We start from the raw sequence: 26,628 nt of genomic DNA on the forward strand, positions 1-26,628 counted from the left end.
CTGTCAGAGTTAATATAAATTGCCCAGGCAATACTTTTCACGCTACTTTCTGCTTAGTTACTTGCAGTAATATATTACACTGCATCTTCGTTAAATACGCTATCTTTCATTTTTCATGCGTTGCTGAGGCAAATCGCAAGGTAAACTATTAATATGGCTATTCTTCATATATCGATAGACCAAATCCCCTTCCCCACTGACAAGTTTCTACTATGATACTGATAAAGTTGTCTTTTTTTCTCGAAATGACAAGGTACATTTGTGATATAGTTGCATATTTTTGACACACCAAAGTTTAAAATTCTCAGAAGAGAATATGAGTATAGATTCATCTGAAGGTGAAGAAAGTGGTTTCAAAAACAGGTTTTTTTGTGTTTCAAAATTAATTAATTATGGGCCCCATTGTACCTATTTTTTTTGTTTTGTTTTGGTTTTTAAATTTTTTTTAATTTTTCTTTTTTTTTTTTTAAACATGCGTATCTTTTTCTTTACCCTGCAGATCGCTACACAAGATAAGATGGACGCATTAGTAGCACAGTATTCTGCTTAAAGAGCTTCCAGATTATGCACTAGCCCCTGCACAGCTGAGAGCGCCTGTAAGGCAGGCTTCTACAAAGTCGTAAGTGAAAAGTGAACGCCCTAATGCGCACTGTTGTCTGTTCATCATTCTCCACCACAGAGAGGTACGCTGTCCTTGAGCAGTGCACAGCAACTGCGTGTATAGGTGGGAAACAGAGTGTGGATTTCCCTTAACAAAATATTCTGAGTCGATATTTAGCTGTTACAGATATATCCTTCGCCATAGTGTCAATGTATGTAGGTGAGAGTTGGAAGGACTCTTGGAAAAAGGAGAAATAACACAGTTTTACTACGGCACTAACATTTTGCTTAAACACTTTTTGTCTCCAACAGAAGGAATAAACTGAAACATTTGAATATACCATTTTCTTCTAATAAACAAGAGGGACAGAGAGGGACTTAAACGATACGTTCCCTCCGGTCAAGCTGTTTTAGTCAAAGGAACAACATGAGTCAGGAGGAAATGTGGATTCCATAAGCTGAAGCAAATCTCGCCTGGGTGCAAATACACAGGGAGCATTGTTCAACAACGTGCCCACCATGAGATGACGTGACCGCAGAGGTCCATGAGAACCACGGACCTGGTGGTCAACACTGGCTGTGTAAGATCTATCAACTTTTGAGTGGTCCTTTAATTGATGATCTCTCTAAGAGTTTTAAATCTGGGAGAGAGGGGAGCCATCATTGCAACAGGCGTGCTTGTGCCTGCTGATCCCTCCCTTTAACTCTCCCCGCTGCCTCTGCAAATATTCACCTGCACTCACGTAACCGACAGCCGTTAGAGCTGCACATCCAATTCTGACAGGCAGAATACCAGCTTTATTCTTGAGAAAGGGCCAAGTTACGCCACTTTGTCATTTAACCCATGGAAAACTACAAGATACGCAGGACATTAAGTAATAGAAGGGCCCTTAACTTGTTACAATGCACAAAACAGCATGAAAGAACTAATCAGTATATACAATGGATCGCAGTTCACCCAACTGATCGTAAAATGCTGTATTAAAATGTTCTAAGTTGTTTACACCATGGGTAAGTTCTAACTCGTTACAGATCGGTCTTTCAACGGCTGACTTTGATCTGTAAATTGTATACCCAGCAAAAGAAATCCGAAAGAAAATAGTTAAATGTGCAACTGCACAAATATAATTCCCCACTATTAAGATAACAAAACCTTTTGCTATTACCATAATTATTATATATATTAGAAAGCTATACACAAGCATGTTAATTTCACAGATTTTTTTTTAAAAGATTCTTAATATTTTATATAATTAGAAATACACATTTCAAAAACAAAACTTCTGCAAAGAGAAAACAGTTATCTTGGTTAGCAAAGCATGGAGTTCTTCATGGCTTAGGGTAGTGCTTTCTATACAAAAAGTCCTTTTTTGTTTGTTTCTTCAGGACTGTTTAAAAGATCAGCGAAGCTATCAAGGAAAAAAGAACACGTTTTGGCTTAAGGAAACTACAAAAGCCACAAATGCTTTGCAAACTCTGTCTTACTTCTTTAATATGAAAATAAGCAAAATGTAATGTACATACTTTTTATATTTTTTTTTTTATTTAATAAGTGATGCAGACCCAGAGTTTTTAAAATTAAATATGTTAGCCCTCGAACTCAACATTTTTACAAGTATGGTCCTCTTCAAATGTTTTGATCCTTTTAAACTGAGTGCCATACTCTAAGAATATGCCTGCATGTTTGTGAGCATTTTCGGTGTGTCAGGTGACCCGGTCTCTTTTTAACATCAATTCATGGCCACCCAACTGCTGGGTCTGTCAAAACATCTGTACATTTTCTATATGTTGCATAACAGCTGCTTTCTCTCTCAGTAAAGATCTGCCATTTCTGGCAAATGTTTTCCTTTTGTCTATTTACATGTAAATAACGTTGAACCTGCAACATGACACTATCTATTGTAACATACATTTTGCAAGGGAGCACAACAGTGAAAAGAAGTTAGCCTTAAAATCTATTTTGTACAAGTGTTCTGTTGTACAACTCAAGTGCTAAGCTTATCTCAGCATTTCTGTTTACCTTATACTGTATCACTGAGGCAATTTAAAAGTACTTTTACAAAACAGAGTACCTGACTTTTTTTTTTTTTTTTTCCACACACGGCACATATAATGCATATCGACCCCCCCTCCCCCATTAAGGTATAGCACACACACACTGCAAGAAAAAAAAACAACCTAATAGATAATAATGTTATCATGTCGCCCATCCTTCAGAGAGCCGCATGCGCTTGACAGAGGGGCTTTCCCTTTCGTCCGGCGAAGGTCTGGTGAGTCCAATGGGGGAGTGGAATTCGTTCCGGTGATCTTCTCGGTCGCTTCCATCATAGGAACTGCTACAGCTGCTCAAACTGTCAACAGGAGATCTCCCCGCCTCATGGCGCGTGTGCTGTGGGTATCTCGAGGGTGTGGTGGTACGGTCTCTAGGAGGAGAAACAGGTTCTGACTTGATGTTGAGGCTTTGAGTAGAAGGCAGGGAGAGATTTGTACTCTGAGATAAATGAGTGCTAGTGCAAGCTCTGTAGGAGGAAAGGAAACCCAGTTACAGACGGAGGAGGCATGGAGCCCCCATATATGCACAAACACTCACACAAAACACCAGTGTAAAGGCTCACACATGCAGAGAGCACGAGGGAGGTTTTCAGGGCAGAATTCACAAATTCGAAGAGATGAAAGCACCGCAACGAACATGGTCAGCTTTAACGGGACATGCCCTCGGTTTGAAAGGAGGTCTCGTTTTCAGTCTCTCTCTCTCTCCTTTTTTTCACTCAGGTGTCACAACAAATTTTGGAAGGCGAGCCTTTGCACTGTTGGAACTACCTGCAGGTTTATTTACAGCTAATGCTTGTGTGCGTGTGTGTGTATGCACCGGCTGAGACAGGGAGACATGGACTTTCTGCTGGGATTAATCCAATTAGTTTGAACGCACCCAACTATTTTTACTGCTGTTCATTTTGACATGTGACTTCAAACACAAACCAGAAACAAATACTTGGGCCAGGTAAATCATATACCTTTCAGAATAGAAATAGTTGAAATTACTGGTCCTAGGAGTGACGTTAATAACATACCACAAGCAGGCAAGGATTTAGGTGTGATTTCCAGGTTTAAATCTATGAATTCGTAACTCAATCTGGAATGCTTTTGAATGAACTACCAAAGAGAAGCTGAAGAGTAGTGGAAGACGTCAGAGCACTGTACTGTTTGCATGTAGGAGAGCCCGGCTCAGAGGATGCTCCTAGCATCAAGAGAAACTGCTATGCTAAAGCTTTTCCAAAGGCAAGCTGCATCACTATTCTAAGTTAATTTTTCTGTGCATTTTCGTGGGCAGGTAAGGAAAAGCAGAGGAAAGCTGAAACAGGCAGGGAGGAGAGTGAATTCTGAGAATCTGCTTTATCTCTACAGGAGAAATGAGATCGCTTACATCTGCAGGATGTTTTGTACAAAAGCACCACCTCCTGGTAAAAATCTGACTGTTCATTATTATAAAATAGAGTTCTCAACATGCAGTTCCCATTATGTTCCTCTTCAGGGACTGTTTGCTCGGTTGAAATTAGTGTCTAACTCCGGAGACACAGTTTCAAGGTTTCTACTCATGAGTATTTATACAGGGGGTGACTGAAGGCAGTAGAGGCAACAGACCACCTGGCCGCACAGGATTTTACACACAAAGGGATGTGCAGGCATTTCTACTGCAAGCATAAGAAATATTGGGATTTAGAAGCAACTTTTACGCACGTAGAAAGAACAGTTAGGTTTAGAAGTGGACTTTTCATTTATATTCCACTTTTCCTGGTAACTCATCAAATGGAGTTGAGCTTTACTCTGAGCAACATTTACTACAACTTTGATGAATGACAAAAAGTTGTTTTCTTCTGGCAGATTTAAAATAGAGCTATATGGTTTCAATATTGAACGATACCAGCTGCTTTTATCAGGAATTATTGCAGTCTTTAATAATTGATGGATCTTGTTAGGAAACAAGAGAAACCAGGATGTTCTACATCCAATTCCTTTTATCTACCTTTCATTTCTATACAGAAGAATGTGCCAAATTTGCAGTGATCTCTCATAAGTGACAGAATTCGTGAGTAATAGCCCTCACAGTAGCAAATACAGGTGGTTTTTTGGTTTTATTAAGTTATTTATTTATTTTTTGGCAAAGAAGACTCTTTGCTTTTGTAACTATTAAATTAACATCCATAAAAAACTGTAAATATCAGAGTTAATCATTGCAGTTAAGTGAAATATTCCAGTCTTTTCCTAAAAACTTACTGAAAGGAATCCAACAAGAATATAAAATACATTCCTGTGTATTTTTTTTTTTTCTGCTTTTCATTTCCAGTGACTTTGTTTTTCAGTTGCTTAGGAGATGGTAGGACTTCACCTGGGAAAACAGCCTGTCAGTTTAGCATGTATGATAAGATTACACATGATTTCAGATGCCAAGCTTATAGCTAAATCTGAAAGTCCTGTAATAAAGGATGATGGAACCTGGGAATTAAATCTAGAAGTGTTTTATATGAGCAGATGACACATCTCTTTTTTGTAAACAGAAATAATGTGACAAAGTTATTTTGGCAGGTCAGGATTAAATTTTTATTGGTTTAAAACAATATAGATAAATTAAAGCAATTATTTTGAGTCATCATTCAAATTTTTTTTTCTTTTTAAATGTAGTTTCTTTCCTGGTGAAGGGATTTCTGAATTTTAATATTTGGGGGTTTTGGATATTGAAATTTACATTATTTTATTAAATATTTTGCTGAAACATTTTTTATGAGAATGCCATGTAAGCTAAAACAGTGAATTGCCAGATAAACATACTGTTACACATAGATGTGAATGGTGAAATAGTATGCACTTAGGTGCAGCCTGTAGACCCATATTCTAAACACTTGAATGACATCTGTTTAGAATAAAAGCTGGATTATAAAAATTAAGAGGATTCTGTCTGCTACAAAATGACTTTTTTCATGTATTCATGTGAGTATAGAAACAGCTGTTTGTGTCTATATGTATCAGTGTATATTTTACACTGTTCCTTCATATAATCCTTTGGTCCAGGCATCATTTGAATATTTGCATTACTTGAAACCTACACTAAGTTCGCTGGAAAACAAACAGGTTTTGAATATGGAAAATCCACAGAGGAAACAGAGCAAATGACTCAAAGGATTGTGAATAATTATAAGGACTCAAGTGCCAAGCAATCCATTCGTGTTGATGTAATCACCTTTTTCCTTATATTGTGTGAAAACATCTCATTTTATAGGGACAATGAAGAAAATTAATGTTTTAATTTTACACAGCAGTTCCTGTTGAACTGTAGTTCACTACAAAACAGCAGTTTTGTAGTGAAAATGTGGTGTTTGTTTAGAACACAACAGCCACATGGGAGAAATGCTGGTTCCTATCTGGGTTGTACTGCACAGCTTGGCTGTGGAACTGGTGGGAAGCATGTCAGGATGTGATGAGCTACCATGTGATGGTCCCTTCTGATGCCAGTGAGATCAGTTCTGCACGTGTCTCCATCTGTTCAGATCTCCAACTGCTCTGGAAGCTCAGCATGCGCAGACACAAGTGCAGGTCTGAGGAGGTGGTGAGTGAGGACATGAACATGCACCAGATAGATAGGTTTTTAGATAGGAAGAAAGTGGTTTATCGAAGCAAGAAAGAGCCTCACATACCTTTTCTTCTATGCCCACACTTGCTCCTCTAAATTAGTTTACTTGCTTCACAGAATTTTTTCCCCATAAATATATATAAGGAACCATTGAAAATTCACTGCAAAATTTAATTTTGTAACTTTAGTTATGTGCTGGTCTGTAACTAGGAGAATAGAAGATATTTTTGACTTGCTAGCAATGCAACTTTCCTCCCTTCTCTCTGTTTTTCCTTTAGGTAAAAGGAAAGTTGTTTTTTCGTATTTTTTGTAAAAGTACAAAAAAAATTTATGTGTCAAGATATTTTGATTGGCTCTCAGGTCAAGATCTACACTTTAAAAAGAACTTTCTAAATGAATAATAATATAAAACTGAATCACTGGAACACCTTATTTACAATGGTGGCATAAGAAAAAAGGCTCAATCCCAAATATATATAAGGCTTTTATTCAAAACAGGGAAGTTGGCAGAACTGATACAAATTCACAAAACATGACGTCACTGCATGTAAACTTTTCAGCAAAAAATGGTTCAATGGAGAATATTTGTCCATATCTAGCTACCTAATCAAAACTAATCATTGCTAAGTAATAAGCTTGCTATATAAGAGACACAGAACCAGGCAACAGTATGCATGAATTTGGACAATTTTTTTGTTTGGATGGGTAGAATTTTGGAGAAACTTCTTTTACACAAACCATTATCTGTACTGAAGATTCTTCAGATGAAATACTGTTTCTATGTTTGCACTTAAACTTCAGAAAACCCAAAATTTCACCTGGGAATGACACTTAAGAAAGAAAAGATTCTCTCTTAGGTTGAGAAATGTGCATGAAAGAGAACATTTTCCACATAATGAACTTGTGCCTGAAAAATTTAGATAATTTATTTTAAAGTTTGGAAAGGACTTCCCTTCTGGTTTGTAGCAACTGACTTTCGACAGACTCTTTGGTCGATGTTAAATAAGCAGTAATCCTCTTTGTAAGGGACATTGCAGCAATATTTAGGCATAACCCCAAAGTTTTTGAAGAGATTGTGTTTCAATAGAATTTGCATGCATTTTTGCCAGACATAAACCTAGTTAAAAAACTACAAAGGTACTATTTTGTTTTCTAACCTATGAAGTTGAAAAGTCTGACTTGTTTTAATGTCCCAATCATATCAAAGCAGGTTCTGCACTGTTAATCTATTCACCAGGCTCAGCAAAAGGTGAAAGTGAACTATTCCTGTGTCCTCGGGTATTTGTCCTCAGGGCCACTGGCTACTAGGGCTGCTAATTGCAGACCCAACGTGAATAGTCAAGAGTTAGGTTGTAGAGACATTCTCCAATTATTTTAAAGATGGTTCTTACAGTGCTGCTGAAATTGTTGGGGACTTATCTAGAGCAAACTAATACGTCTAACCATATCCTATTCTACTACTAACAATATTTTTCACCACTCACTGAGGAAACAAAGCTGGTTTTCACCCTTAGGCTGAAACAAAACCTGCTAGGTTTTATTTAGGAGAAGGTTTTTTTTTAGGAGAACTAAGATGTCTCTTCCAGCAACTCTGTTTTTCACAGGTCTTTACAGTTACCTACAAACATCTCACAGTTGCCAAATCTTTCCAGAATATGACCTCACTAGCACAGTGATTTGGTTCGTCAAACCCTTTCTAGATGTATTTTCTCACATAACTGGGGATGATTATAATTCTGGTTTATTCTTCCTGCAAATTCTAGCTCGGGTTGACATGGATTGAATATGTTCTGTACAATTTCAAGTTGTTCAAATATCCAAAAATTAGCACAGGTGCTTTTGCATGTAGAACGCAGTGACTAAAATAAAATAAAGAAATGCTTATGATTTTCTGCAGAGATAGAAGACTTCTCCAGAACTGTCAGTGAAGCAGCTTTCATAGCTGAATTCATTTACAAATCACTGAAAGAACAATAATAAAAGTAGCAGCAACTCAGAATGTATTCCACCAGCCACAGCCATTACACTTTGACATTCTGTGATATGAATTAGAAACAGATGATGATGTGTGACATATCTGAAAAGGCATGTAGTTAGATTAGGATTTAATTTATACTTTTTTGGTTAACCAAATAGCCTTATTACATTCTTTGGTACACCACCGAAAACAATCAGCTTGTTGTAAGATTATACATTGATATCTAACATCTGAGTTTTCAGTTTATTTGAGACTTTATGTCTTTCGTTGTACAGTTAGCCTGCATGTTGCTCCAGAAACAGTGCAAACTCAAAAAAAAAAAAAAAAAAGAATAAGCATTAGAGAAAGGTAGTAAGACTACTTTTTGTAGCAGAGAAACTACTTCAGTTCCATGTTTTTATGTAGTTAGTATCTATATATGCTTATTTATAAAGAAATAAGGTTTTAATTATTTTTTTCTGAAACACTTGCACGTTGTCCTTTAAAAACCCAAACTGCCTGTACATGGTAAAGAAATTACAGTAAGCTGCAAAAAGTGGTCAGATAAATCAGAAGGAGAATTTTGAAATTTAAACCACATTTATAATATTAAATAGTTTAACAAAAAATATCAGCGCATCTGCGCAACACCACTTTCTGAAAGAAAAAAATCCAGTTTATATTTCAAATGCACATGAATTAAATTTCCTCTCATAAATACGCTCTAACTGTTTTCAGCTTCTGCTTTTATAAAGAGAACTTTTAAAATTCAAACATGTCTAGCCATGCCTTAGGCTACGTGTGGCGTGCTGGTGAATGGCTATGGTCCTACTCAATGGGAACTGCAGATACCAGGATTTTTGAAAAAGATACTTTAAAAGTTCATTTCAATGAGCCAATAGATTGCGTTTTCAACGATGCATTAGCTGACTTCCCTGTGTGAATTTTCACACCTTTAAAAAACAATTTAGCAGTGTGCTTCACCAATTTTGAATAAATATCTTGAAATTAGCCACCAGAGGGCACAGATACCTACCCACCTCAACACAAGAAAATCATGATGAGTTTTACGGGCTTACAGTTCTTAGGCCTAATTATATTATTTGCTTGTAGAAAACATTTCCAAAGAAATGCAACTTGAGTGTCAGAGCAGAATGCTGCTTAGCAGGGAGTATGTGATTTTTATATAAGATTAAGGCTTAATCTGAGGTCAAATCATCATGTTACTTTTACTCGATTAAAAATACTCAGAAAATTCTCAAGTGAACTGTTAATGTTTGTGCTGCAGTAACTGGAAATAAAAAGCGTAACTGGCAAAATACAGCAACAGCATGATGTAAGTGTTTAGTTTGACTTTTAGTAGTGAAATAAAATGCTATTTAAAAAAATAAAGAGTAAAACATGAACAATAGTCTTTACTGCACTACTGAGAAAACGTCACGGACACAGAATACTTCATTGTAGCTTCCTAGCAAACTTTTAATGAAATATGTAGTTCCAGTTTTGGGAAAAGGAGCTCTTAGACATTGTAAGTATGTGCTGATATAGTTGAGATTTGGGTGGACTGAGAAGACTGAAGTCGCTGTAGACCATCGAAATAGAGAAAACTCTGCTTACCCCAATTGGCTGAGGGCAGATGGTGGCATGTTATGTAGGTGTTGCTGTTGCCAGCCAGTCACAGAACCAAGATGAAGAGCACTGGCTGTATTAAACCCAGAGAGAGATGATATATCTGCACTACTCAGAGAATATTCTGGATGTGAAAACAGAAAAGACAATAATTAAAAGAGAATTAAAGAGAAAGCAATTCAACAGTAACTAGCATCATAATTTTCATGTCACTTTACAAGCCTTTTAATTTTAATGACACCAATCACATTAAGTTGCAGCAGAAAAAGTAGACCTTCCTCTTCCCTCCACTCATTAACTCGGGAGCAAATAATGCACTAATAATTACTCTATAATTCAGCAGAGCTTTTCTGGATCTGGAAAATCCAAAGCATTCTTAGCCTGCATGTCCACCGTAACTAGAGATGCATTCTCACAGAATCAAAGACTTGAAAAATATAATATTTTGGTTACAGTTTTGCAGAACCCAGCAGACAGCCTGTGTCTAAACAATGTACGTCTTCTCTAAGGGTGCTGGATCTGTATGCCAGCGTGCCATGAGAACCGGGAAGGACTTCCTCAGGCTTCATTTCTAGTCTCTCCCAGGTTACTGTATGACAGCCCATGAAGTTATTGAAACTCTGTTTTGGAGCCAGTGAAGCTGTTTGCTCCTACTACCCTTATGACTTTAGGAAGGTGCACTCAACTACATGGATTTAGCTGTGGTATTAAGAAGATTAAGAAATGTCTTATGTTACATTTTTATTAAAGCCTATGAAAGAAAGCTATCAAAGCAGTTTGGCATTCAAACAAAACAGCTAACTTTTGAATAGACATGTCTCCACTTGTGCCAGACACAGAATAAGCAAATGCAGTGCAAAAGCATATCAGCTATGCGTTCTGCAGTTCCTCCCAGTGAACATTACCGAATTCACTAGCACTGAGATAGACATTTGTCAGCATCCTGCTCCCTCCCCCACCCTTTACATCTTGCACCCATACTTACCAGTACCATATGTTGTTGAGATGGCTGATGGGTATCCTCCCATCCCTTGCCCTGGTAGAGTAGGAGTTGCTACGGAAACCACTGGAGTAGCCAATGACTGAGCAGACTGGGAGTTATTTATCCTCTGATTCTTTTAAAGTAAGTAAAATAAACGCATTATTGACGAGTTTGAAATCATTTGAGTGTATTAGCTTTCTGGGTATGTTTTGTGCTTGAGAAATACATGCTGCTGCGAATTTCTAGAAATTAATCATTTAACATGTGGCTTTTATGAACTCTGCCAACCCTATCATTTACAAGCTTTCAAGAGACCAGTTGTCACCATAGTAACCCATTACATCAGTATCTCCTAGGTAACTGAACTAGTAACAAGTAAGATTGCTTTTATCGTGGGTAGAAGAACAGATCGTATGAAAAACTAATGAAATATGTAAATTCTATTCCCAGTATTTTCCTCTTCATTCAAATGAAAAAAAAACCCCACCAAAACAAACAAACTCCACACCCTAAACCCATCCCTACTGGATTTTACGGTTTGTAAGTGAGGGGCACCCAGTGAGGGCTGAACTCTGGACTCTTACCAGCAGATGGTGCTCTGGCTACTTCATTTTTGTGCAATAAAACAAACTCCGAGCGCGTTAGGTAGGACAGCAGTTAACACGCTTATCTTTAACTCCGGGGCACTAGGTGTTGCACTGTAAAAATTGCACTAAAGAGCTATAATCCTATGAATGGTGGGATAAAATGACCAGAGAGCCACCACAGAAATGTCACAAAGATGCACCGTCTTCAATAGCACAAGTTTCATGCTCTCAAAGTACCACCACCAAGAAAGCTTTATTCTTGCGTAAGTTGAGTATGTGCAACAACCGCGCCTGGCCTTCCATATTCCTATATTTCAAAGACAGTGATGACCTTTTTGTTCACAAAACAGTTATGGTGAAATTCTCCATTTCAACCAACACTTCACCTACACAAGTGTCAAGCATATTAAAGAACCAATTTTCTTATCCTTGTTAATAAGATGAACATCTCTACCACTTACCAGAAGTAGATCAACATCCTCAGACTGAGTGCATAGGGAAGGAGCATTAAAAATTAATGAATACAAATATTTACCAGGATTCAGATTTCTAGCCTAGGAAATAGCTTCATCTGCTAGGGGCAGCAAATGAAACTTTCTGAGCATAGTTTGGAAAAATAGCACTTCATAGATCTCTTCTTTTGTCTCAGTTGTGAGGACAATCTACCCAGTTTTCAGCACAAGGCTTCCTCTAAGAATTCATTATTTCTTTCACAGCCACAATGGCTGCAGCCTGTGCTGCTATACCTGGTTTCGGGAGACCTGACCATTCACAAAATCCCTTGGAAAGTATCAGTTTTAAGGACCTTGGAATAAATCATTTGATGCAGACAGCTTGTCATTGCCTTGGTCGACTTTGAGCATTGTCCTGTAAGAGTCTATTCGTTACTTATCCTCTCAGAAGGCAGCATCACATTTACAGGAGGTTTTAGCTTGATGTTCCAAGTCAATTTATTATGTGTCAAGCTGAAGTAGCCAACTTGGATGTTGTTTTAATAGCATGTGTTACATAATGAAAAAATGTATTTATAGTGCCACTTAAATTTGCCATCAAAATTCTTTTTAAATTAAGCTCACTTTAAATGTTAAATCACTCACAAAAGATTTACTTGCAACCACTAACTGACTTTCAGAAGGGATCTACAAGATACCCACATGACACCTTCACAATTCAACCTTCCAGTGCAATAGCCTGGCTAAATTTCCTGGAAGAAGATACAGCAGCTTCATGCGCCTTTTTATCCTGCTCTATCTATTTGCTACCTCTTGTCATTACAAAATTTGGCCTTTGGAGCTCAGAGTGATAAGAGTTCAAATTAATTTATTTGTGGTTAATCTGCCATCTGCTGAGATTCTGCGTGGCTAAATATTTCAGAAAAACACAGTAGGTCAGGAATACTCAGGATTAAATTCAGCCTTTATAAGAAATCCAGGAAAAGCTCTTCCCAGCTACTAGGAAAGAGAGTGCAGAAGTTTAGGCTATGCAGGACGCAGTTCCTATTTTGCAACTCAATAGAAAAAAGGGAGGAAGTAAATATGACTTCATAAAAGTAATTGAACAGGCTCTGCCTACATCCTTAGCTCGATGTCAAGCTTTAAGATTAGACAGAAAGACCAAACAAGCAAGAATGTGGAATGTTATTTTGCCGATTTTAGTTGCTTGAGCAGGCTTTGAAATTCCTAAATACCTCTTATCTGAAAGAGATAAAAAAAAGCTTTGACAATGCATTACCACTGATGGCATTGTATTCTTGCTGCCAGGTGGAATAAGCACACGGAGATCGGGTTTACGGTTGTTCATTCCCAAATTCATTGGAGGCGGAGATTTTGCTTGCATATTCTTGTTCAAATTGCCAGGTGAGACCAGCAGACCTGGTGAGTTGCGGGGGTTGCCATATCCATTTCCTGTTTCAGTAAAAATGAAGAAAATAAGAAAAGGAAAAAGGGAGAGGAGGATTATAAACTCCAAGGCCTTTCTTAAGGCTGATCATTAAAAATGTCAGATTAAAAAAAAAATCAAGGTAAATACCTGTGTCATGTAATGTGTCTTTTTAGGGAAATTGAACACATGCCATAGTTGGAACAACTGGTCTTAAAATGCTTTGTCTCAGGGCAGCCAACAGTTCAGTGAGGTGCGGAAATTAACTTGATTATAATACTATGTTTACAGCACTATGGTATATAGCACAATACACTCAAAGCAGTCAAGATCTATCATTTGCCTTACAAGAGATTCAAGGAAGTTAGACAATCTTACGACTGAAAAAAAAAGTCAAATCTATGCTACATTTTCCTGACAACTACAGAGGATTCTGCCTTGCCTGACTCAGCCCTTTCCAGGTCACGATTTTGTTTTGTTTTTAAACAAAGAATGAGTAGAGCAAGGGTATAATTTCCAGAAAAGGCAGGGGGAGGACTAGGAAGATTCTTAAATGGGTTTGGCTCTCTTTCACCACACTTTTTGGACCTGATTCTGTCAACACTAAAGTCAATGAGAGAAAGAGCATATAACCTTATTCAGAAAACAGCACCATCTCTTTCACCTTTGTCCCTGCTGCCTTCTGGAGGCTCCAGATACAATTTTGACTGGCAAATGTTTCATTTCCTTTTCTCACCATGTAGTACAAACTATATATCCATAGTTATTGAACTACCATTCCATTAAAAATGAGACCTTCCTACTTCATCCACCTAATTTCATCTCTTACTCACACAAAGTCTGGGGAAAGAGATGACTTTTTAGTGTAGCCTTGAAATTTTGTCTGCACAGGCTCAAGAGAGACACAGGAACTGCCCAGTCATAGAGAGCGAATAGCATGAAAACTGGTGCAGAAAGAGAGAACTTCCAGGGATAAATATCGAGAAAACACATGCCAAGAGAGAATTCCTGTCTGTGCTCATCCTTTGTTCACAGCTCACAAGCTGCGACCCACAACCTAGAAATGAGCCGGTGAGTGTGGCACAGCCCTATGAATTAGAAGCCCCAGACTTTCAAATTTTCTTTCAAGTCCCAAAGTCAGTGAAGAACTCAGTATCTTGCTTTCTTTTTCACATGGAAAATGGGTGTTTACAGCCCTAAGGGACATAAATGGATTATGGAACTAAATTGGATAAAGTTTATGAGATGGGCATAAAAATGACAGAACATGAGAGTGAATCTGTCTTCTTGTTAGGATAATGAAGTATGTCCAAGCGCAACTAACATTAAATCATGTTTTTAATCTGCAAGCACACCAGCTACTTGTATTTATCAAATCAGAAAATCCATCAGGAAAAAAAAAATCTGTTGAGGGCCATTAAATAGAAAAACACCACTTCAGGCTCTGGAAGACCCCAAAACATGAACACTATTGTTTGGACACAAGAAAAGTATCACAAAGCGCTTGACTTTCATATTTGAGAAGTACCTTTAGTCACTAGTCTGGCCTGGTTTGTTTATTCTCATGCTTTTTTGTTATAATGATCTTCCAAGCCTTTGCAAAAAGAAATTAAGATGAAAACTTAGAATAACTCAGATAACTTCGAGGATTTTGTATTAAAATATTTTTCATAGTTAATCTTGTTGTTTATTTCCTTAATAATATCTTACAGTTAGTGAGATTAAATGAGTTAATAAGAAAAAGTATATTTTACACTTATCAAGTTAAAATAGCAGAACACAAGAATTTTCCATTTTGTGTCAGTAGGCTTTTGTTTTTTTAAATGAACATGGATTTGCTACATATTATGCTCTAATTAATGCCATGTGTTACTACAGGCGGTGAAATTAGACAAGGCATTTGGAATATGCAACAATATTTTCTTCTGGAAACTAAAGTGCCTTTTAAAAGTTGATCTTTGATAAACTGCGTACTGAAAAGCTACTGATATGGAGAAGTGATCAACAGAAAAAAATGAAGCAAAATTAGTTTCTCCGGTGCTGTTTTCACAGGAGCTATTTCACCAACAGGAAGTGAAACCGCTTTGTGAAATCTGTTGTACGACAAACATTCTTTTGGAGTGCAAAAATGAAGCTGTTTGAAGAAGCAGTGTATCTTTTTTTTAGTTCTACAATATCCAACCTAATATTTAACAAAACAGCATGCACTGTCATCTATGTTTTTTTCTATTGTTGTGATTTTCAGAAAAAACCTTACAAGAAAGAACTCCTATTTTCTACATAAGATTTACTTAATATAATTTACTATTATAAATTAAGGGAAAGAATGCCTCCGTATTAAACTTCACTCTTCAGAAGCCTTCATCTGACATATTATTTACCTACAGATGTAAAATACTTTGAGCAGTGATAACATTTCTTACATTTATATTTTTAGAACATTGAATTATTTTAAGAACTACTGTAGTCTTCTCTTTACCAGTGGATTTCTGCTGTTCATGGCATATTATGCCAGCTAGCATTTTGGAGCCATATAATAACCATTCCTCTTTCCAGCCACCAAATTGTTATTCTTCTGGTATAATGTGGACTCAGGAATGTAAGACTGTGGACCTTAAACCAATGACACAGAAACCCATCATTTGGAAATCAATGATGAATGCATGCATGTGGTTTGCAGTTAAGAAGAGTCTTCATTTAAACCAGCTCTTTAAACCGTATCCTCTTTACTCAGAGAGCTGTGGCCTGCTCTGAGGCAGCTGTCCCACCTTCAGATAAATCCACCGAAGAGAATGGCCTCATTTACATTCAGAGGCAAAAAAAAGTATAAGACTTCTAATATACAAATTAAACCTTTCTTCATCCTATACTTTAAAATTGCGCTCTGTCTGGACAATTATCAATTTAGATGTGACTGTATGCAGAACATTGCATTCCACTATCCACTTGAAAGAGCAAAAATTATATGTCATGTATGAATGGATTTCCTGATTATAGATTATAAGAAAATGAAAAACAGATGGATTTTAGAGCTAGTTGGCTTTACACTTTTATTTGGTTAAAAGCCATATTTTTGCTGGAGTAGAACATTTTTAAACATTATAGATATGACTTGTATAATGAAAATAAAAACAGTAGACACACCACTTTTAAAGGGTGTATGTCAGAATTTAGAAATTTAGAGCATTTTCAAGTCAAGAAGTTTTTGTAGAAAATGATTTTTCCTTGCATTGTTTGTTCTACTGACTTTAAAGAATAAAAATATTTTACACAGAAAAGAGCTTGTTTCTGTACAGAACTAGCGGAGCAGCACGTGTCATGAAATGCAGTGCCAGACTCTGTATTTGGACTAATGGCAGAATATTAAGACAAATGCTTTCTGAGCATGCAACGCTCTTCTTGGGCATGTTCCCACATTCTGCATTTAGGCACAAGTGCCATTGACTTTAGAAGGAATTCTGTCCAAGTACAGACTGCATGATTAATCCCAGCAACATCACTTTTTAAAAACATCCAGAAAAGTTATTTTTGTGAACCAGCAGTTAGTCAGTCAAGAAGAATGATTTAAAAAAAAAAAATGTTTGCTCGTGGAAAACTACAATTTGAACTATGTGACAAATTCACCTACTACTATCTTAAATGGTTGCTTCCATGGTTTAAGAATTTCAGGGTATGAGTAGAACACAAGTTTATTCAGGACAGGACAGAGCAAAGTTTATTTCTCTTTTTTCATCCCCCAATTAGTAACACTTGTACTTAACATGTAGGTTTAGTCATTGGTGTTACAGTGGTTGCAAAGAGGCTGCAATTCTTCATTTTCTCAGAGTAAGGGCAATAACTCTGTACCGAGCATTTAAGCCAGGAAAATTTCCATGTGTTAAGGTAATACAAATGAAGAAAAAATAATTTCACTCTCAACGCTTTTTAACAGCATTGTTGCGATTCAAAGTCTTGAAAAATTGGTATGAATTTTTATATTTTGATTTCCTGAGGCTTTGAACCTGTTATGTCCCCACGTGTTTCTTTTTAAATCATGATTTCAAAGATACGAAAATATATTGAATGAAAAAAGCCTCTGTGGTAGTCCTAGAAGAATGAAGAACAAGACACACAGTTTATATGTTCTTTCTTTGATCTCTCATTTACTCTAATGCTCTTCACTGACCACATGGATTGAGAATTTACAGAATCTCTAGGAACCTGTGATGCCTACTTCCCATTAATTTTAATAGGAAAAGATCTTTCAGATTCTCAAAGGATTTTCAATAAATATTAATAGTCTTTTAAAGTTTCCAACAAGTGTAGGCTCTTGTGGAAATTATCACAATTCTCCCAAGAATAATATGTACATTCCATTTCATGGAGGATTCCTGCTTCTTACTGGGCTATGTCAAATGCACATCCCATGTACATGACATTATGACTGACCACCAAGCCTCTCAAAAAGAATGTTAACTTTAGAATTAATCTTTATGAACATGAGAGCCAACTATGATACAATTTACCTCCTCTTCAAAATATATGTATATATAAAGTAATCAATGCAGTAATGGAAGTGTTGCTAAATTTACACCCAGTTTTGCACTCTTCACTCAGATCCTCTTGTCTCTTACATCTCGTGAGTGATTCTTTTTAATGCCTACACACTGTTGAAACAGGCTATGGTTTATCACCCAAACAGAACAGATACCAAAAAAAAAAAACAAACCCAAAACTAAAACCCTACTAATGCCAGGAAGCTGTATGGGTGTTCACCTAAACATAATTTTTAAAAGAAATAATTAAAGATCCTTACCCACATGTTGTATGCTAGTCATTTCACAGTTCATGACCTCTACTAACTGCCAGTGATAGAAAAAAAAAACTAACCTGCAGATATGCTCACCCAGAAAAAAAAAAATCTTTATGTTAAAGTAGCTGCCTATTCCCACAACAATACACTAATGGACTTTCTTTACTGAATTACTGGAGACAGTTCAGACAGATGTGGTATACAGAGATACGGACTTTGCGTGAAAGATCTCTCAAGCACCTTGAAGTATCAGCCCCTTTTTGGACTGAAATAGGATGAACGCGTTGTGAACACATAGACATTTAGAAAAATGGGAAGAGAATGAAGAGAAAACTATCTTAACTGCTCTTTGTTATAGATTTAGAAACCAAACACTTAAAAATAATGTAAACAAAACAGTAGAGGCTCCAACAACAATATAAAACCTAGCTGATATTCAGGTCTCTCTCTAACTCACTCATTCTTGCCAGGCAGGTTGCGTAACTGTTAATGGGAAATTGTTGCTCTTCAAGTCTAAAGGTATGTAAAGGGATCCAACTGCACTATAGCTGTCCTGTGCTGGGGAAAAGAGTGTCTGGGAATCTCTGAAATACTGCTAATACTGTAGGCAATTTAGGCGTACATGGAAGGCTACCTGCACAAGCTAGAGGTTACACTCTGCACCCCATTTCATGATTCTGGGTGCTAGTGAGATCTCATTTTGGAAGCCATGCAAATCTCCACTGCTTCCACTGAAGCAGAGGTAAATGGTGTCATCAAATTTCCCAGGGAAAACTGTGTGACTGATCTGCTTACATTTATACTATGTTATGAAGAAATTGACTTTTCTGTTTGATGGTTCACATTTTTTGGTTTTTTGCCAGGGCTCTGGACTGGTTCAAGTACTTAGGCTCAGATCTTACATACTGAGGCCGTATGGGTCTTACTGCTAAATCTCATATTTAGTGTCATTAATAGTTCTCTAACCACTTTCATGGTTCCCCTCACCAGGCCTGGCCCAGACCTGCAATCATGGGCTGACAACCTGGCCCATCCCCATCCCCAAATTGTTACCTGGGGCTCGATCTGCTCCAGCTGCCCCTTGGTCCTGTTCCCTGTTCCCAACCTGCAGGCTGGGTTGGTTGTGAAGCTCTGCCTTCTCACCACCCAGGAGCCTCTCTCTGCTGTTCCTAGCCTCCAAGTGCCCCAGCTCCCAGCATGTCCTTTTCCTCATCATGAAGGAATTAAGAACAACCTCTTCCTCTTCAAATTGAGTATTGCCAGCTACCTTAATGAACTGTTTACATGGACGAAGTAGTCAAAATTATTTCTAACCCTTGGGCTGGGGTTATATAAAGGGTTATATAAAATTTGGAACATCCTTACAATCTACTCTATGTGGAATATTTGCAGGTGCATGTAACTATTGCTGAAAAAGGGCATGAGAGTCCTGTACTGCAGCAGCTGGGCTCAGATTTCCTTCAGGACAGGGATGACGCTTTTCAGGCAGAAGCTGAAAGTGAAGAAGTGGCTCTTTGGCCACTTGACAATGTGGAAAACATTGCAAAACACATTTCTGGAAATCTAAGGACATGCAAGGAATCTAGGAGGCTAGAAATCTGAGATGATTTTTCAGTCAAATAGAGAAATAGATGAGTTTACTTAGATGTACAATGAAAGAGCATGAGATCAGAAACCTGATCTGTGTATCACAGACTATGCACTTCATGCAAATACTTTACTGCTGAGTCAAGTGCGTAACTAAGTACACGGTAAACTAAGCTGATCACCAACACTGTGGTTATGATTTGTTGCTATAATAAGATCTATATTTAAATGTTTCTGAAGTAGTTCTTGCACTAAGTATTCTCCCACTTTAGTCTGGGAGTTCACACCTTAATAAAATAAATGTAAAGGTGGCATCTGACTGTCTACAGAATTAGCCTGTGGCTACCCATGTAAGGAACTGTGAGTAGCCCTTCAAAACACTGCTTATTGCAATTAGGTTTCCCAGGCTGCAAGCAGATGTTTCAGCACATCTCTGAACTCCCTCCTCACAGTCTTTGGAATAGGGCTATGTCACAGGCAGTGAGGGGATGTATATTACACACTATGAGAAGGGGCGGTGCTCTTTCTCCTTCAAGGATGATCACCCTTATTCCTCCTTTTTTTTTCTCAGCAAAGAAACAGAGCAATAGATGATACAAGTCCAGGTCCTGCTTGTATTTATTTTTTAATACTTATGTCTAATACTAATTTTAATACTATTGTCTTGTATGCTTATATATGCTGACTGTAGTATCTTACTATCTGCTTTTGTAATTCTTTAATGGCACCTCATCTGAGGAATCTCAGAGCACAGAGCTTTATTGTAGAAACACTATCTTTCCTCTGTCTTTTCTTCTGATTGTATTGATCAATTTATTTCCACTTCCACACTATTTTGTTCTAACATAGTTATTTATCGACAGATACACTCATCTCAGAAGCCATATATTTCAAGTTATCTTGTTTGGCTTGAATCTTCACCTAATCAGCACAGCAACTAAGTTGTAATTATCAAGAAAAGTTGCTTAAAAAAAATCACATCGTGGTCTTTGGTTTTGCACTTTATAAATATCACACCTCTCTAGTTCAAATGTGGGCACGGCACAATGAGCATCAGAACTATATTCCTGTGTGTTTTAAGTTTTCAAGGTCCAAACAAAATGTCAGGGATCAGATGGTCATTTAAAAGTGTGTTATCATGACAAAACAGCCACCCTGCCCCTGCCACTGGCGCTGTATCTACCACCATGAGGAGCAGGTGCAGTACAATGTCCGTGGCCTTGCACAGCGCTCCCTCCTCACTCACTCTTGACATATGCAAAGGTCAGTCCATGCTCTGCGCTAGGAATGCAGTGATCTTCCACTCTAAGGTTTAGTCTAGTAGGAGTGGTCAACACCAAAAGTCAAGGGTAGTTTTCAATGGTGCTCATCAGAAATTTATCTTCCATAACATCTTTTCCAAAAACCTCACAGAAACTGGCGTAGACTTGGTCTCTAAACATGTGCAGGATGCATATATCACATCCAGTCCTCACCTGTCTGTGGTAACCCCCTCTCCAAAAATACGTTTTCAGGACTTATCTGGCCTCTTATGATTATCAGTTAATTCTTATTCCAGAAAAGCAATTATATAACACATATTAGGAGCAAGTATCTTACTTCATCTTGTATGCTAGCTGAAAAGATGCTCCATTCCAGTCCTGTTAATGTAAAAAAACCCACAGTATTTTTTTTTTCTCTCTATATGAGCTGTTCTAGAACCAGAAGAAAGGAAAGAAAGTCCCACTTCAGCCAGAGAGAAAATTATATTACTGAAAAATACAATTTTTTCTGAAGGTATATGAGAAAGATATGAGCCTGGGAAGAGTAGACTACTTATCTCTCCTCGTGACTGTCCATCTTTAACAAACCATGTGCTTTTAAGGAATTATTTGCTGATGTCAAATAATTTCCTTTTTTGTATGTTTGAAATCAGTTATCATTTTGGGGGAAAATGCTTTTTAATGAAAAATATTTCAAGACAGTAAGTAATTCCAATTATAAACTGAACACATTATTTGAAAATGTACTTTTTTGCTTCCTCAAAGAAATTTTAGAAATAGCTGTTATTTTTTTCATAAACATACAGCTAAACTTAAACTGTCAATTTTTGTTAAATGTACAGTTTTTGAAATATTAAGACTGCATACTTTAAAATTCAGTGTTGGGACCACTTATATTAACCACAAATGATATATACTTATATTTTTAACTTAACAATGTTATTACAAATAGATGTGCTGACAAAAGGAAAGTGTTTTGCACATAGATACTACTATTCAGATTTGTTTTGAAATTTAAGCAAGTGCAGAGAAAAGATCAGCAACTAGCCCATTCCACTTTAATCTAGCTTTTATTTCCAGGAGAGCGTTTCAACTGTTTCCAAAGGAAAAATCAGCTTGGAAGAGATTTGGAAAAGAAATGGAATTTATGGATTTAAAATCTTAATTGGGGAATCACGTTAAAAGTTAAAGGACGGGGGTCACATTAACTTAATACTGCCAGGAGCTTCCATGCATGGCTGCAGTCTCAGCTTCGAGAGGTTAAAAGCCTTTCTTGCGTGCTTTCTCAGACCAGAGTCATTGCTGCATTCCAGATCCAGAAGGTAACAACTATCTCTTTCAGGGCTCAGGATAGGCATGAAATCCAGATGTTTGCTAATTTGCAATGCCTTGTTATATTGTCTGAATTTGGACAATATGGATTGCAGCGTGCAACAGAAGCCAGCGTTGATGTCTTAACGAGCAAGAGCGCACAGACAAAAAACCAGTGTCTCCCTGAAAACCCATCTCACTGAAGTAAAGCATAAAACTCCCCCAGTCTTGACTAGCAAAAGGATTTTATCTAAAGAATTCAAATTATTCTTGAGGAATGTTTGAAACTTCTTGTCATAAAGGAAGTCAATCATGGCTGTCTTTAAAACCCCACTTACAAAGAACCACAGTTTGTATGACTCACTTAATTGTTCATTACATGTGAACTTAGGGCTTTCTCCCTTTCAATTCTTTCAAGATGTCTTTTTATAAATGCAAATATTGAGACATTGTTGATTAGAGAGATGATGAGACAGAGAATAACCAAATAAATTACTAAGTCAACTCTTACATAACTGATGGGAATATAATAAAGGACAAACTTCGATGGATTTTCACTGAGGTCTGCTTGGAAAGGTCTTATGTGCATCTCTTCACTGGTAAGAGGTCACAGGAGTTAGCTGAAAATACACACATCCAACCTTTGCACATGACACCCTTTGAAAGTTTTTTTTTTTTTATTTTTACATCCTTTCAAACCTATTTTCAAAGTTTCACTGATGTGACTTTTCCCCTGTATGAACAAGCTGTATTAAACAGATCAGTTGTTTAGGGTAGAAAAAGGACTTAATTTTGGTTTAATTTAATTTAACAGGACTTAGTTGTGTTGACTGCCTACAGAAAAATGAAATACATGTGCTGTTAGACTACTTCCTTCATACTATGTATTAGAGATGTCAAACAAGTTCTAGTGCTCTTCCTGCTTTATCACAAATCTCCTACCTGTTGGTACTTCTGTTAAAAAACCAAAAAAAAAAAAAAAGTCCTCCTCATATGGAGGAGAGCTTGGAAAAGGAACATTTAATAGCATAATATGAGTGGAAAAGACAAAAGTGAAGGCGGGTTGTTATGTTTCCCATTTCTTTTCCCCCTCCACGGTTTTAAGCCAACCTGCCAATTTATGAATTCTTACTGTTTGGATCTGGCACTATTGCATCACAAGCTCTGTTGTGAATGACTGCGTGTTCCTTCTTTTGGACTGTAAACTTCCTTGGACAGGAACAATTGTTTACTACACTTCTGCACTGTGCCTTGCCCAGTCTCTGGATCAGAGGTCTGTCGACGAATGCTCTCATCAAGTAATAAGGGGAGGGCAATGATCTACCATGCTCTGCCTGCCTAATCCAGTCTGACGAGGTTGCTCATAAACTGTGGTTTGGGAATCGTTGTTCTAAGCTCGCTTGTTTATTTAACGTATTTCTCACGTGCAGCCTAAGAATTCTCTTCTCTTGACAATGCCAAGCATGATTTCAGGGCACACAGGAGAATATTTTAGTACCTTTAAATTTTTTATTTTTAGTATTAGTTTGCTTATTTGTATTTATATTTATAGTTTCAAAAGACATTACTACAACTAGGTGCCTTTGAAATCCTTGCTTATTTTTCGTACTGCTTGTAGGCTTATTTTGGCAAATTGCTTCTTTTTAGTAAATCACTCTCTTTTGAGAAGATAGAATCTGATACAATCCAGATTGCTGTTACCCGGAGGGCTTATAAATTAAAAAAATCTACCATTAAATATATTTCCATGTGCTTGAAATACTAGTAGAATATATTATACATTCACCCACAGTCAGTTCATGACCAAGAAAAGAAGAAGGAGGAAGAAAGCACTAGCAAATTATGATACTGGCTGGCAGATCCAGGGCCTCAGTCCTCAGAAGATGAGAAAGCAACTGTTAGCTCGTGGCCACTTTCCAGAGGGAAATGACTAGCTGCTGATCTACAGGTAAATAGCACACCTAGTTATTAAAAAGACATGGGTGAATTTTTCAAAATGCAGTACTCATCTCTTCAGTTTTTAATGAAACCTGAAGAACAGGTTTAAAGGTGGTTTGAGGATGCTTGATTTAAAAAAAAAAAGCACTTAGTCCATCTGACAGCATTTGTCCCAAGTACTTTTGAATAACTTGCCTCTTTAATATTAGTTATAATACCAAGATGGAGGTAGTATGGAGATCAAACAGTGAAACAAACAATTTGCAGAAAGTGAATAAACAATTAAAGCAAGTTTTTTTTTATTATACTAATCTTGGAGCTAAAACTTGAGATTAAATTTTTCCTTTGCTTTTATTATTTATAGTGGTTTAAAAATTAAAAAAACTCAACCAAACTGTTGATTTAGATGGGCTTAATGCACTCAAAAGAAAACTTGATTTCGAAATACAAAACATCATAATCTGAAAACCGTATAAAAATTAAACATATAACTCAATCTAAAAATATAACTTAGTTTGAAAAGAAAAAGTTTAAAGTACAGAAGCAAAGAAAGATGCTCCCCAATACTACTATATTTTGATTTTAAAACTATTGAAATATTTTTAATCTTTTATCAGGCTTTCAACATAAATACTGAGTGACACTGAATAAAACTCAAGTTCAGATCATTTACAGTACTAGAAGTTTGTAGACATTATTTATTTCTGGTCAAGTTACTGTTAAGTGGTTTTGTTAAAGACTACGTTCCTTAAAAATTAAAAGAACTTCATATAGTCTATCATGTAAACAGGTACTGTGTCGCTTCGTCGACATGTTTACATTAGTTACAGTGTAAGCTAGAATGCTTTCAGAGCACATCATTTTGGGTCCAAAAAGTTCTTGTTCTCTCTTTCACTCAAACCCTTTGGTTTGAGAGGACAGTGCCAAAGACATCGCTGTATTTTTAATTTGGCAACTGTGCTAAGTGTGAAGTTCAGTCCAATTATGTTGGCAGTTACTACTATCACATGATAGAAACTATTCAATCGGTGTTTGGCTAAGAACAAATTTACTTTAACAAACCTGAGATAACTTTGCTTTAGCTTAAAAATACGACTGATGGTATTTAGTTGTGCAAGATAACAAAGAAGTAGTCAGCTTTTGAAAATTCTATTTATGTCTTGGGTTGCCTCCCAAGGTAAATTGTGGATGATTTCAAGGTTACTACTTGAAATAATCCAAACTAACAAAATAACATACTTCTCGAAACACAGGCTTAACTAATCTTTTCCCGTTTCTGATATTGCAGTTTTAATGCAATCTGTTACAACGTTATTTGTCAAAGTAGTGCAGAAACTGAGGCCTGGTGTTAGTAATCAAAAGTAGTTTCATTTTGTAATGGCAGAAATGAAACCTTTTAGACTCTTCTTCGAGTATGCTATTTTGAATATATGCTATTTTTGGACACTGCAGAAAAAAATGCAAATTCATAATGTTCTAATTTGGCCAGAAATATGAACCCCAACAGATTAAACCAAATGATCATGCTACCAGCTTCTAAGATGCCAAACAGAAGAAAACACAGAGGTCTCTGTTTCTTGTGAAGAATGATGAACAAAGAGAACTTTTGATGTTTATTCTTCTGCATCCTAAAGAAAGAGGACTGTCCAAAGTAGTGCCATTGCAGATAGATGCAACTAAGACAGAGGATTCAACCTTATGGTGACCTTTTCATCTTCCTTCAGCCCTGTATCAAATCCTTCCTACTGCTCTGCATTTAAGAGATTTAGAAAACACTTCTTTAATAGTGTTTAAAGCTCTTATTGCCAGATAAAGAACAAAGGCTATTCATATGATTAAATATTTATGATGCATTCCTAGCAATGCCCCTCATATATAGGCTCCTCAAATCAATTGCCTACTCCAAAGTTATATTGCTTGAGAGCTTAATGAATAACAACGTGTGCAGGAAATAAAAATTCTTAATTTTTGAGTAAATAATCAAGCTATCACTCCTCCTACGCTTATATATGCTTTTAATATATTTTCAAGGAAAAAAATGTTTTCAGAAAGAATATGAATTTTGAACTAGTGTATTGAGATACAGATTTTATTACGCACCAACGCGTGTGTAGACAAACTTTTATTTCAGTATGTGCCCCTTTTAAAAGAAAACATTGCCTTCTATACTAATTGCTTTCCAGACTCTTTTTAAAGGAACAGGGAAACCAGTAACGAGGCCATGATATTTCTTAATGAGCCAGGAGAGGGAGCCCCTTAACAGGGCAATCAGTTTCCTATCCGAGTCCCTCAGCTGCCGTTCATGAAGTTTCTTTTATAGATGAGGTTAAAAGGCGGCGAAACGTGAACATCTTCAGAATGAATCTTTAGTTGTGTTTCACGGTCTAACAGAAGGTAATTAACAAAATTGTAATTTTCTATCATGCTGTCTTTGAGAACAAAGGATACTAATAGTTCCCATGGTCTTCTTTCCCCACTC

At 36.8% G+C, this 26,628-nt stretch overlaps 1 protein-coding gene across 8 annotated transcripts in view; it reads right to left on the reverse strand.

Moving 5' to 3' along the window:
* Nucleotides 1-1,478: 1,478 nt before the first annotated feature.
* The window catches only part of MEF2C (myocyte enhancer factor 2C), a 73,977-nt gene continuing 48,827 nt past the window's right edge, over nucleotides 1,479-26,628 (reverse strand). For 4 of the 8 annotated variants that reach the window (XM_010132121.1, XM_010132120.1, XM_010132124.1 and 1 more), the window contains 4 exons: nucleotides 13,113-13,285; nucleotides 10,798-10,927; nucleotides 9,801-9,936; nucleotides 1,479-3,119 (listed from right to left, as the gene is read on the reverse strand). In XM_010132121.1, the coding sequence (XP_010130423.1) occupies nucleotides 2,798-3,119; nucleotides 9,801-9,936; nucleotides 10,798-10,927; nucleotides 13,113-13,285 (761 nt within the window). In that variant the 3' untranslated portion in view covers nucleotides 1,479-2,797. Of the gene's footprint in view, nucleotides 3,120-9,800; nucleotides 9,937-10,797; nucleotides 10,928-11,842; nucleotides 11,867-13,112; nucleotides 13,286-26,628 lie in introns of all 8 variants that reach the window. The other 4 variants (XM_010132119.1, XM_010132125.1, XM_010132122.1 and 1 more) reach the window with 4 other exon arrangements.

The sequence above is a fragment of the Buceros rhinoceros genome, unplaced genomic scaffold (genome assembly GCF_000710305.1).
Source record: "Buceros rhinoceros silvestris isolate BGI_N320 unplaced genomic scaffold, ASM71030v1 scaffold18552, whole genome shotgun sequence".
Taxonomy (NCBI): Eukaryota; Metazoa; Chordata; class Aves; order Bucerotiformes; family Bucerotidae; genus Buceros; species Buceros rhinoceros.